Source organism: Anomalospiza imberbis, chromosome 13 (genome assembly GCF_031753505.1).
Source record: "Anomalospiza imberbis isolate Cuckoo-Finch-1a 21T00152 chromosome 13, ASM3175350v1, whole genome shotgun sequence".
Taxonomy (NCBI): Eukaryota; Metazoa; Chordata; class Aves; order Passeriformes; family Viduidae; genus Anomalospiza; species Anomalospiza imberbis.
This window is the reverse complement of record NC_089693.1, coordinates 6,126,872-6,138,692: the sequence shown is the minus strand read 5'-3', so window position 1 is coordinate 6,138,692 and position 11,821 is coordinate 6,126,872. Positions and strand designations below refer to the sequence as shown.

Sequence of the window (11,821 nt, the reverse complement as noted above, 5' to 3'; positions counted from 1 at the left end):
TGTGCTCGTTGAGTGTGAGGGCTTTTAGCAGCATCCAAACCTCCTGTGCTTTCCTGGGGCATCACCATAACTCCCAAGCCCGTGGTTAGGGCTTTCCTTGGAGAAACTGGTGTGCACTGAGCTAGCGACGAGATTTGTCACCTTGTGCTTCAGTGACACAGGTCTGACACAGCTCCTCAAGTCAGGTGTGTGAGCCTGGGTGGGGGGAGAGTGAGGTGGTCTGGTCCTGCTGATCACATAAACAGGGCCAGCTGGTGGTGACTGGGTTACTCTGAGGGAAGGAAAGGGTCTTTCTGTTCTCTGCCTGCATCTTCAGGTGTAAAGGAGACACAGGTGTGGTGGGGAGGAGAAAAGAAAGAAAATAAAAGAAGGAGAGCCCCAGGGGTGAGATTTTCAGGTAAATGACTTGGGAATGGGGTAGAATCTTGCTTTTGTGCTTCATTTCTCTAGGAAGATCATGATTCCATAGGCATTTAGGGAGTTGAGGCCGACAGTGACTTTTGCTGGAGATGACTTATGGCAGTAGTTGTCCTCTGATCCTGACTAGACCCCGTTAATCTCACAGGACAGCAATTTCCTTGTGTAGCTGGTGCTCCCACTTGTAAGCCTCAGCAGTAATGTTCCTTGATTTCTTTGAGCACTTCTCCTGCACACCTCTGAGCCTGAGCTCTGCAGGTCAGTTGGTCCCTGCTGGATGTTTCCTGTCCCAGCTCAGGCTGTGTGTCAGTGCAGGGGGTGGGTAGGGGACAGGTTTTGGGGTCATTTCTGCCAGGAGCAAGCCCAAGGAGGGGCTCTAGGGCAGCCTGGGGAGGCTGGGAGGAGTGGAGTGGTTCCATGGTGCCTCCCAGGCAGCAATAATGAGCAAGGTACCACATCTGCCCCAAGTGCCTGTGTTAGAGGCTTCCCTGGGCCAGAGAGACATCTCACAGAAAGCACTGGCTTTGAGGTAAAGAAAGGGAAGGAAATGATACCACAACTCACAGAAGGGGAAGACAGGAAGGAAAAAATCCCACAACCCAAATTCAGAGCTATTTCTAGCTATAATTGACTTACTTTCATCTGTCAAAATAGAATTAAGCTCCTGTAATAAGCCCTCTAAATCAACAGGCTGCTAATCCTGTGCTGGCAACCATTCCTAGTGCCAGAAACTTCCCATAGGAAGCTTTGCAGAGGAGTTGGCAAGGGTTAGGCATCGCTTTCCTGTGGGAGAGGAGGATGCCTCCACAAGCTCAGCTGCTGGGCTTATCTTCCAACTCACAGCATCTTCCTGGCCTTTCTGTGTCACAGCCCTGCAGTCCAGCTGGGCTGGCTGGCACGCTGGTTGTCCCTGTGCAGCTCCAGCAGAGCAGTGTTGGAGCCACCACCTGTGGCTGGCAGGACCTGCCTGGCTGGAGGAGGTGCAGGATTTTGGGAGAAGCCCAGGGGCTCAGTGCTGCCTCGTGCCCAGAGCAGTGCACCTGTGGCTTGGAGAAGTGTCTTCCTTCTGCACATGCTTTAGAGTAACCATGGACTTCACTGGGGTCTCGTGCAAGGAACGTGGGTTTGGGCTTCTCAAAACCTCCTGGGGCTCAGAGGGATGCAGGCAGCCAGAGCAGCAAGCACCTGAAGGGAGCTGGGGGTGTCGTGGTGGCACCAGCACGTGGCTGGACAGTGGCTGATGCTGATGGCAAACCCCAAGGTCCTGGTTGGAAATACAGCCAAGACCTCCATCCTGTCCCTTGGGCTGGTCACCGTGCTGGGGGCAGGGCCAGGTGGCTCCTGGCAGCACAGAGGCAGCACTAATTCAATTATAACCACAGAGGCCAGTGCTAATCCTCATCAGGGATTGCCCTCTAAGCCAGGAGAGCTGCTGCCTGACCTGCCCTCCTGCTCTCACACGTATCAGCAGGAAAACAAGGATGCCTACTGATTAGCAATTAATCTAATGAAAAGTGCAGCCCCCTCAGCAAGCCAGAACTGATGGGAGCACTTCAACACTGACCCACTGTGTTGTGGCCTGGCCCAGGAGCTCACAGAGGGGTCACCCAGGGCTGGGGGGCGAAGGGCTGTGCTGTTCTGGGGGAAGGCTGCAGTCAGTGTTAACCCTTTCCTTGGTGCAGCCTCCTTAGGTTTGGGCTTGGGTGGATTTGAGAGTGCTTCAGGCAGGATTGAATGACCTGGGCACAGCTGAGGGAGGTGGCTGATGCTCTTGGTGCTGTGTAAGAAGTTTCTTAGATACCAACAGGGTTGTCTTGACCATCTGCTCAGGGTAATTGATATGATGTGGTTTGGGGTGAAGGAGTCCTTCCTCAGGTCCAGCTGACCAGAATCACTAGGAGTTTACTTATTCATCTTCTTTGTCACTGGCCAATTCCTGTGATCATCCCATATTTCTGCTTATGAAGGGTATGGTCTCCATCAACATCCTCTGTCTCTCCAGCTCTCTCTGTGCTGGTTCATAGCACTATGTTTTTATTTGACAGATCTGAATTTTGTGAAACAAATACATTTTGTGGCATGTGGTGTGCAGCAGAGAAAGAATAATCCACAAAGCCCCACAGCACATCCTTCTGTGCTGCAGTGGGCTGCTGTTGCAGAGAGGTCCCATCTTCTCCCTTTTTGGATAAAACTACCTTTTATCATCTACCCTGAGTTGATTTGGAAGTCACAAAGAAATGAGAAATAGGGGAAGTTTTTCAGCCAAGGCACCCCTTTATATTTTTTTCCCCAAGGAATAGCACTTTCTACAAAGGCTGACATCTCAGCCAACTTCAATTTGGCCACAAAAGTGTTGCCTTTTCTTTTTCCACTACCAGCAAAATACATTTGTGAGCCCTTGACTTCTCCTTGAACCACAGTATTTATTGTCCTGCTCTACTTTCCCTGAAACCAAAACTCATTTCGAGTGGCAATTGAGGGTTTTTCCTATAATTTTCAGTGCATTTTGGGGCATTTGTAGAGGGTGCATTGCTGAGATAAGTAAAGAGCATTTGGTTTTGTTGTCCTCAACAGCATCATTTGAGACATCACCTTTCAAGCTGTGAGGGTGCTTTAAATGTTTGCTGATAGTGCAGGCTTTTCTCACATGGTTCAGCTCTCACCAGGAGGGGAGAGAGCCTTCAGCATTCCAGTGGAGGAGCTCAGAAGGGAGCCAAGTCACCCCCAGGGCTGGAGAGGGGGCAGTTTGGTGGCAGGGAGCCAGCTCCTGGGGACAGTGCTGTGTGTTTCAGGGTGTGTTCGTGCCTTGCTTCACAGTGGTTCCATTAAATGTCCCCTGAGCAATTCCTCTGGCGAGCCCCACACACCTCGCCTGGCTGGGGAGCAAGCAAACCCCTTATAAGTTACCTGTTAGTGTCTCCAAAAAGCCTTGTGATCCCTATTGCCAAGCAGCTTTCGTTAGAGAAATAACATGAAATGCAGGCAGAGAGGGAAAATAATTGTGTTGGGAGGTTTGTCTGTCACTCCTTGCAGCGAATTCAGGGACACGTTTCACTTTGTCCAATCTGCTCCAGCATTTCTCACTGTGTCCATCACAGGGTCTCTTGGCAGTAACCAATTCCAGTCCCATAAGATTTTGTTAAGGGCTTCTTGAGAGGGAAAAAAATTAAAAATCAATAAACCTTCCAGCTCCTAGGCTTGGTCTCCCATTAGGTTTAAATCCAAGCAGCTGTGACAGCTGGCGTGTGCTCTTCAGGACAATCACCTTGCCCAGGGTGCCACAGGCCACAGGGTGCATCCACCTTTGCCTTGGGTGTCTGCCTGGGTCCTCACACCTGAACAGGGCTGAGCCTTCAGCTCAGGTTTCAGGGCACGATGCCTTTCCCACCCATCAGCCATGGAAACACACACCTGGTCCCTCCTCTCCTCGTGTCCCCATTATGCCACATCCATTCCAACCCCCTTTGCCTCACTTGCCTCACACAGGACATGTGTGCAGATCGTTCTCCTGACCTGTTGCTTTGACTGCACTCTCTTGCATCCCTCCACAGCCTCTGCTTTCCTCTAACACATCAAACCTAAGCTCCTGCTTTTCCTTTTCAGAGCCCTCCCAGCTCAGCTTTTCTCACCCTCTGTCTCAGGACTGGCTCTGCTGTGTCCAGCAGTGTCAGGCCAGCATCACCCACTTGTTTTCTAAAGCAGCTACTTCATGCTTCCTCCCTTATGGAGTTCCATGCTTACAGCGGCTCCTCTGAAATACCTGCCCTGGGGTCTTGTGCCTTAAAGCCCTTCCCCTAAACATTAAACAAATGGTTTAAGGACTGTGCTCCTGCACTCAGGTGAGGGGAAAAGATGTCCAAAGGATGTAGGGAAAGACAACAGCCATTCACAAGTGTGTGACAGGAGTGGGATGCGAGGGGGAACTGTGAACACCCATAAAGCCATGTGTGGGTTAGATCAGTGGATATCCTGCAAAAAAAAGTCCTTGTGTGAGCTATTATCCTCTCCTCTTCTGCACTTGAGGCACACTGAACCCCAGCTGTGGTGTGTCTGCACTGGAGGCCCAAGAGAGTTAATTTGTTCCTGTTAATCTGGAAGATGCAGTCTTTTCTTTTTCAAAAGAAGTGAAGGGGCATAGAAAGGAAAGGTGAGAGAAATAAGGTTATTCTCAATTATTTTCCTTTTTTGTCTGTTTAGAAAATCTTTAACTTGAGGCTGTTGAGTACCATATGTGTTTGAAAAGGCATCACAGAGCTCAAGATCTGGAGGAGAAGAGAGTTTCTTATCTGTGGCTCAGAGCTGATTTCCTTGTGCCAAGTCACCAAAACCAGAACCAGGCTACACGGTCTGGATCCAGTCTAGACAAGGAGGCTGGGTTTGGTGTTTGAGCTTTGCCCAGACTGTGGATAAAGCCCAGCTGACACCAGATGCAGTTTTTGGAGTCACTGTTAGCATCTGGATGGGGACATGCCCGTTCCTGCTTGTCCAGCACAGCTCTCATCACTGCTCATGGCTCTTGGCTGTTCTGGTGGAGGTGACAGAGGAAACTCTATACCTGGACAGAAAAAGGGCTGGAAGAAGCTGAATGGGGGGGTATCAGCTGCTCTCTGGGCTCCAGCACTTCTCCATCCACCCAGCACTGGGATGTTCTGTCCCTGCCAGCAGCAGCAGCACCAAGGTCAGTCAGGGCACTCGCTCTGGTTATCTGTGTCTGGTTTTTCTGGGTGTTACTGGGAGCAGGGGGTGTGTGGCAGACTGATAATACACTGCTGCCAGTCAAGGACTAGCACCTCCACAACAGCTTGTGTTTATATCACCCTTTTATGAATTAGCTTTTTTTAAAAGAGTCTGAAATTGCATTATTTCAGCTATTCTGATTTGTATCATGAAATAATGCAGCTGATACTGCTGATACTTGATTTCTTCATTGACCTATGTCTTTTATTAATTTCATGAGGGCAATGGATTTTCTGTTAATTTTATCCTGTGAGTTAACCCTTACCTGGAGGGTACAAGTTATTTTAGGTTTCTCTCAGGCATGTCAGGTTGGTAAGCAGAGAGCAGAACCCCACCCTCTCTAGCAGTCCTCGAGTGCTGCCTGCAGGGAGGAGTTCTGCACCCAGCATTCCAGCCCAAATCCAGGCCAGGCTCTTCTCCCAAGTTCAGTGATGGTGGGGAGGATGAGCACTCTCAGTGTGGTGGGACATGTGCTCCAGGTGTGCAGTGGGGTGGCTGCCACCTTCCCTGGCTCGGGTAGCAGCTGTGGCTTCCTAGGGGCAGCTTCAGAGTGTTGCCTCCTGCAGGACTTCCCCTGGGCTTTAAGGTCCCAGTACAGCAGTTTCTTTCCTGTGGCTGCAGAGCAGCCTCCTCACGAGAGGCACCTGGCAGCAGTTCTGCTTAGCAGACTTCTAATCATCTCCAGCTGAGGATTAGGAGATGAGGAGCAACCAGAACCATCTCCCAGCTGTAGGATGAGACTCTCTGAGCTGCTCTTAAGTCTCAGTTCAAGAAGGTGTTAGGGCTTGTGTCTAGGCTGCCTCCTTACAAAAGATGGCCTTGAAGGTCTGATGGCATTTCCCATCTGTCACTATCCTGATCTGAAACCAGAGCTGTCTCAGGCAATTTTCCCCTGACAGAATCATGGCTCCTGTTCTGAGCCACATCCTGCTCAGGCTCCTGCCTATCTCAGGAGCTGCATCCACACCTGAGGGTTTATTTACAGACACAGCAGCAGCTCCTCACTGGAAGAACAGCTCTTAGAACAGAGGTATTGGGTTTCAGGACTGCTCTTTTCTCTTCTCTTTTAATTGCTGTCTCTTTCCATAAAATGTTGCAGTTAATAGTTATGGTGATTGGTGTAGCCAGTTTGAAAAATAATTACTGCCTGCTTCGAGATTATCTTTCCTCCTAATTAAAATCCTGGACCTTGCATATTAAAGGTGTGCTGTTGACACAGCATCCCATGTGCGCCCAGACAACCTCATTTGGATTTACAGAATTAATTAGGTTTTATTTCCATCCCCAGCTGTTCTCTCCTGCACCAGGGTTGTGGCTGCTGTCTCAGCTGGACAGTGGTGGGAGAGATAAGAGGAAGGTCTTGCATAGCTCTGACACTCCCATCACAAACCAGTCGTTCAAAAGTATTTCACAGAGCTCACCAGAGGATTTCCCACCTTCACTATCCAGGAAACAAATTGCAGGAGCTGTGGCATGGCCTGTTTTATGGATTGGGCATTATGTGTTATGTTATGTCATCCGTGTGGGTGGTTTGGGACAGCCTGGAGTCCCTCACCCCCTCTCAAAGCTGCATTGAGAATTTATAATGCTGCATGAGTGAGGTTTTTGCAATACCCTGCCTGCAAAAAAGGGAAAAACATACAAAAGAGCCAGGTTTTAATTTTCATTATTTAAAAATTGTCAGTGTTTTCTACCCCCTAAGTATTACCAAGTGAGTGCTCACTAGCTGCATTTGGTGAGGTGGATACACTGGGTTGGTTGTGGTAGGGCTGTTTTAGGGTGGTGGTTTGTGCACACTCGTGGGATTGGTAGGGTTTTCTGTGTGTGCTGGGTTGCAGAGGACAGCATGTGTCTACAGGGTACTTCAGTGTCTGACCCAGGTCATTTTTCTCATTGTTAAATATGCATGAAGCTGACGCTCACATGAATGGCCTGTGCCTCTGTACAAGAATCACTTCATCTTGCTGTCAGGATCCTTGGATGTTCATAGAGTATTAACAGCCTCTCAACAAAACACAAAAGTTAGTATTTTGGGAGGGTAAAAGGTCACCAGTATGCTTCTGTGTACTTCAGCTGGTAAATTGACAGAAAGGAGAGTTTTAAGGCTAAAGCAGCTGCAGGACAAACCCAGACAGTTGTCCTCCCTCAAAGCCAGCTGCTTAATATGACTTGACAGTTCTTCCCAGGTGGCTCCCCTGCTGCATGAGGATACCCTAATTCACAGTGTTAAATGGTTGTGATAATCTCCCATTTCCCTCTGCACACAGGGGGTCTAATGTGCTTACCCATAAACTCATCAAGGAGGCTGCTTTATGGCTACCTGTGGGAGCAGGTTGCCTGGCACTGCAGTGAGCTCTGCTGGCTCCCCACAGCACAGCCCTACGGCTGGACAAGCACAGAAAATGCTGATGGTAGTGCTTTTCCCCCTGTTTCTTGCTCTTTTTTTGTGCTGGATGTCAGCATGAGCCAGGCAAAGATCTCCTTCCCAAAACATCATATTTATCCTTTGCTAAAGCCCCCTTGAGCACCCCTGGATGTGCCACCCCAAAAAGCTGTCCCTGTGCCCTTCCTGCACATGCCGAGGCAGTCACTCTGCTTCCAGAATTTGATTCACCAGAAAAGTCAATTTTTTCTCTTATCTGGCTGAGAACAAGCAAGCACGTTTTGTGCCTTGGTTGCTAAATTTTAATGGCTTTCTTGAAAAGCTAATTTGCAGGATTAAGGCTCAGCTCTCCCAAGGGTTCTTGCTGTCTGAGCACCAGACCCTCGGGAGCCCAGCAGAAAGTGCAAATGAGGAACAAGGCACTTCCTGGGGCTCCACTGCAACTGCAGGACCCGGCTCAGGGTCCCAAACATCTGGTGAGAGCACAGCAATGCCACGTGCTCTGCTCTGCTTCCTTTTGTCCAAGGTGCTGCCAGTCACTCACCTGAGCTCAGGCCCTTGGAAATACCCGTTAAAAATAATCCAAGGGCTGAGAGAGGCTGCGGCACAGCGGGATGTGCTGGGGCAGTGCTGGCATCAGACATGCTGGGGGAGGAGGGAGTGTGCCTGATGGGGAAATCTTCTACCTCCCCAAACCTTTTGCTTTCTGATTTTGCTCATCTGACAGTGTTTTCCTGCTGAGCAAAGCAGATAAATTGCTTTTGCAATAAATATGGGGCACTGGAAACATCTTCTTACAGGATGCGATATTGATTCTGCAATAATTTTTATCAGCAGCCCAAAATACCACAGCTGATACCGTTTCTGCTGTTGCATCACTACATCCCTACATCCTTCCCCTGTTCTTTTTGCCATCCCTCATAAAAACTAACGTGCTTCCCAACAGCGAGCACAGCTGACCTCCGTATCTCACATTTTCTACTGCAACGTGCCATATTGTGTGTCTGATGGACTCATGCTGCCAAGTGTGGTGATGAATCTTGGTCCAGGATCACAGCAGCAGTCGCTGGGTGTAATGGGAACTCAGCAGTGCATTTTAGCTCTTTCAGCCCGGGGACCCTTTGTTCCAAGGCAGATGTTTTTCTAGCCCTGTCGTGTTTGCTGTCAGAGTAAAATCTTCATTCATCAATGGAAGTCATCAGCATGTGTTTGACTGTGTCTGCTTCGAGGGGTTCTTGAAGCCTACTTGACATGTGAATGCTCTGGTCTGTGGTATTGATCTCCAGGGTTGATTGGAAGATAATTGTAGGCTGAAGTACCGAAGGCCACTGTTGCAAGCAATTTGTTTTTCATAAAGGATTGTCGAGGCATGAGATGCTTCAGTGCCATGGCAACAAGTGTGATGTAACCAGCAGACAGAGAGCAGGAGGATGCAGTCCCTAGAGAGGCTTTTTCTTGGCATGGAGAACTCTGCTAGTCAGAATCCTCTCACTTTGAATCACCAATACATCTCAGTCAGAGGCTGGAGAGAGAAAAGGTGCAGGACACGAGCCTGGATAACCAAGGGTTATCCAAGGGTAACCGAGGGTGAATAACCAGCTCCACTGTCCCTTTGCAGGTACTGGCTGACCAACAAGGTGCACATCAAGCGACCCACCACCGGCCTCCTCATGTACACCCTGGCCACCCGCTTCTGCAACCAGATCTATCTCTACGGCTTCTGGCCCTTTCCCCTGGACCAGAACCAGAACCCGGTCAAGTACCACTACTACGACAGCCTCAAGTACGGCTACACCTCGCAGGCCAGCCCGCACACCATGCCCTTGGAGTTCAAAGCCTTAAAGACGCTGCACCAGCAAGGAGCCTTGAAGCTGACTGTGGGGGAGTGCGATGGGGCCACGTAGGGTGGTCCCTGGCCATGTTCCTGCACAGCCACGGGAGGAAGGGGAGGGGGCAGAAAGGACGAGTGGTGCCTGGTGGGGTTGGTCGTCTCCGTTAACGCGCAGGACAGCGACACAAATATATCTACGTGGTACCTATATATATTGACCTGAGTATTATAACTGTTCGGTGTTCACCAAGGGAGGGGCAGGAGAGATGCAGGAGCGTCTCACCAGACTGGCCTGGGCAAGACCGCTTGCCGTGGGGCTTGCTGGACTCGGAGGGTGTTTGCCTTACATCTGAAAGGTGTGAAGGTGGCCTTGGTTTTTGAGGGTTTGTTAGGTGATGGGTAAACGTGAGCCGTTTGTCGTGACTGGTCCGAGGTTGGTAGTTAGTTTGTTTGGCCAAGGGCGCCGGCAGCGAGGCGCGTCCTTGGCCCCGTGCTCGTGGCGGGGAGGGGAAGGGGCAGGGAGCGGGGTGGGCAGGGAAGGTTTGTTGGTGGCTCTCACAGCCCAGAGTCCCGTGGCACCGAGCAGGACCCGGGTCCTGCTCCGCAGGGACCACTGCCCAGATCCATCCGGACACAGAGTGCCAGGCTGGGCACAGCCTTCGGAGCAGGAGAAGCCTCCAGGCCTGCAGCAGGGTCTCCAGGAGGTGGCAGGGAGCAGAGCTAAGCTGATCCCAGTGACACTTACACAAGTGAGGGCCTCCAGAGAATGAGAGCATCAGCGCTGGGCCAGGGGCATGGTGAGGAGGATGCTGAATGTGTATTTCTCTTCCTTTTCTGAGGAGCAATGTAGGGAGGAGCAGAGATGCTGGAATGTCACGGGAAGGAGCTTTGCTGCCACAAAGCAGCACCATTAGTATTGAGTAGTCTCACTGTGTCACAAGGACACCCAGCATCTGTCAGGGCTCGTGGAAACCATAAGTATATCCAGCTCTAATTCCTCTAATTCACAACTGTTAACTGCTAAGCAGCCTGCCTTCTTCCCTCCTCCAAAAACTGCTGAAATATGGATGATAGGCCTAGACCCAGCCAAGCAGCAAGACCACAGGACTTCAAGGGACTTCTTCAAGTCTAAATTATTTATTTTCAGTTTCTCCCTGAAGAACCAGCACACAGTGCTGAATTCCTGGAGTCCCACTCTGTCAATCCTTTCAAGCCCTAATTATCTCTCACTCCCAACAGTTAAATAGGATGTCAGATGGATCTTGATGGGATGCTTGCCTAGTGATGAACATCATAGAAATAATATTTTCTTTATTTTTTTCCTGTCAGACAGAACCCAAAATATAAAGAATTTTTTATAAGCCCATTTGCTTTTCTCTAATTTTTAGGGGTTTTGAAGGAAGCAACTAGATAGATCTGATGATTCTGTTTCATTTTCTGCCTCTGTAGCCTGTTCTGTTTGTCTCCTAATTAGCACTCAGTGCCAGAATGCAGGTGAGTCCAGGGTTCAGCGAGGGCTGTTTGGATTTAATTTGTGGGACAGTAAATAACACTGCACAGGCAGACCTCAGGCATGCAGTTCACTGCTGCCATGGCTGGGTATCATCACCTTTGGGCCTCCTCCTGCTGCTGTGTTTTTTAAGTTAAAAAGTGTACAGTTTGGGGCTGAAATACTTGACATTGTCTCTTTAAAAGCTGAGTGCTTCAAGTGGTAAAAAGAAGAGCTCACTTTCATGTTTTGGGCCATAGAAGCTACTGTACCCAGAGGAGCCTCCAGCCTGCTAATTAGTGTCAGATGAAGATGGCTAAGATTAAGGTATAAGCAACATTATAGTGGATAAATGTGGGCTAATCTGCCACTGAGGGGATGTTTCTTTCCAGCACCAGAAAATCGTTTCTTTCATGTTTTTTTTTTTTTTTTAACCTGGTGCCTTTTTTCTTTTCCTGCATATTGTTTTTACTTGATTTTAGTTTCACAATAAAGCTAAACCTGGCTGTGAACCTCAGCTTAAGCTGAGACAGAGAGTGAAACTGCAGGATGGAAGTAATTTGCAATCCCAGGGAGTTTTCCACGATTCAGGAGTGGTTCTTAAAGCCAGCTAATTCCCAGGTTTGTCCCCAGCACAGGGAGGGACAGAGCAGGGCTGGAGCTGCAGGGACTGCTAAAGCCAACTGTTGTACTGAGGGGCCTGGGCCATGGTACTGATTGCTGTTAGCAAACCTTCTTTTTAAATAAAAGTAGAGGAAATGAAATAAATGTGCAGGGGTTTTATTTTAATTCTGTATTTTGATCGAATAGAAGGGCGAGAGGGGAGGCAAGACCATGAAGTGCCATGGGATTAAATGGGGAGATCCTGGAACTCCTTTGGCTGGTGAAGGAGAGGGGAAGGCTGGGCTTGTTTGCCCACGTGGGGTGGATGTCAGGGCTGTGCCAGGGAGACATCCAAAGCCAT

General features: G+C 49.5%; 1 protein-coding gene across 1 annotated transcript in view; it reads left to right on the top strand.

Moving 5' to 3' along the window:
• ST8SIA2 (ST8 alpha-N-acetyl-neuraminide alpha-2,8-sialyltransferase 2) overlaps window positions 1-11,621 on the top strand; it is a 31,755-nt gene extending 20,134 nt beyond the window's left edge. Inside the window, exons 6-7 of the mRNA XM_068203689.1 lie at window positions 9,156-10,117; window positions 10,148-11,621. Coding sequence (XP_068059790.1) covers window positions 9,156-9,441 — 286 coding nt within the window. The 3' untranslated portion in view covers window positions 9,442-10,117; window positions 10,148-11,621. The remainder of the gene's footprint in view (window positions 1-9,155; window positions 10,118-10,147) is intronic.
• Window positions 11,622-11,821: the final 200 nt, after the last annotated feature.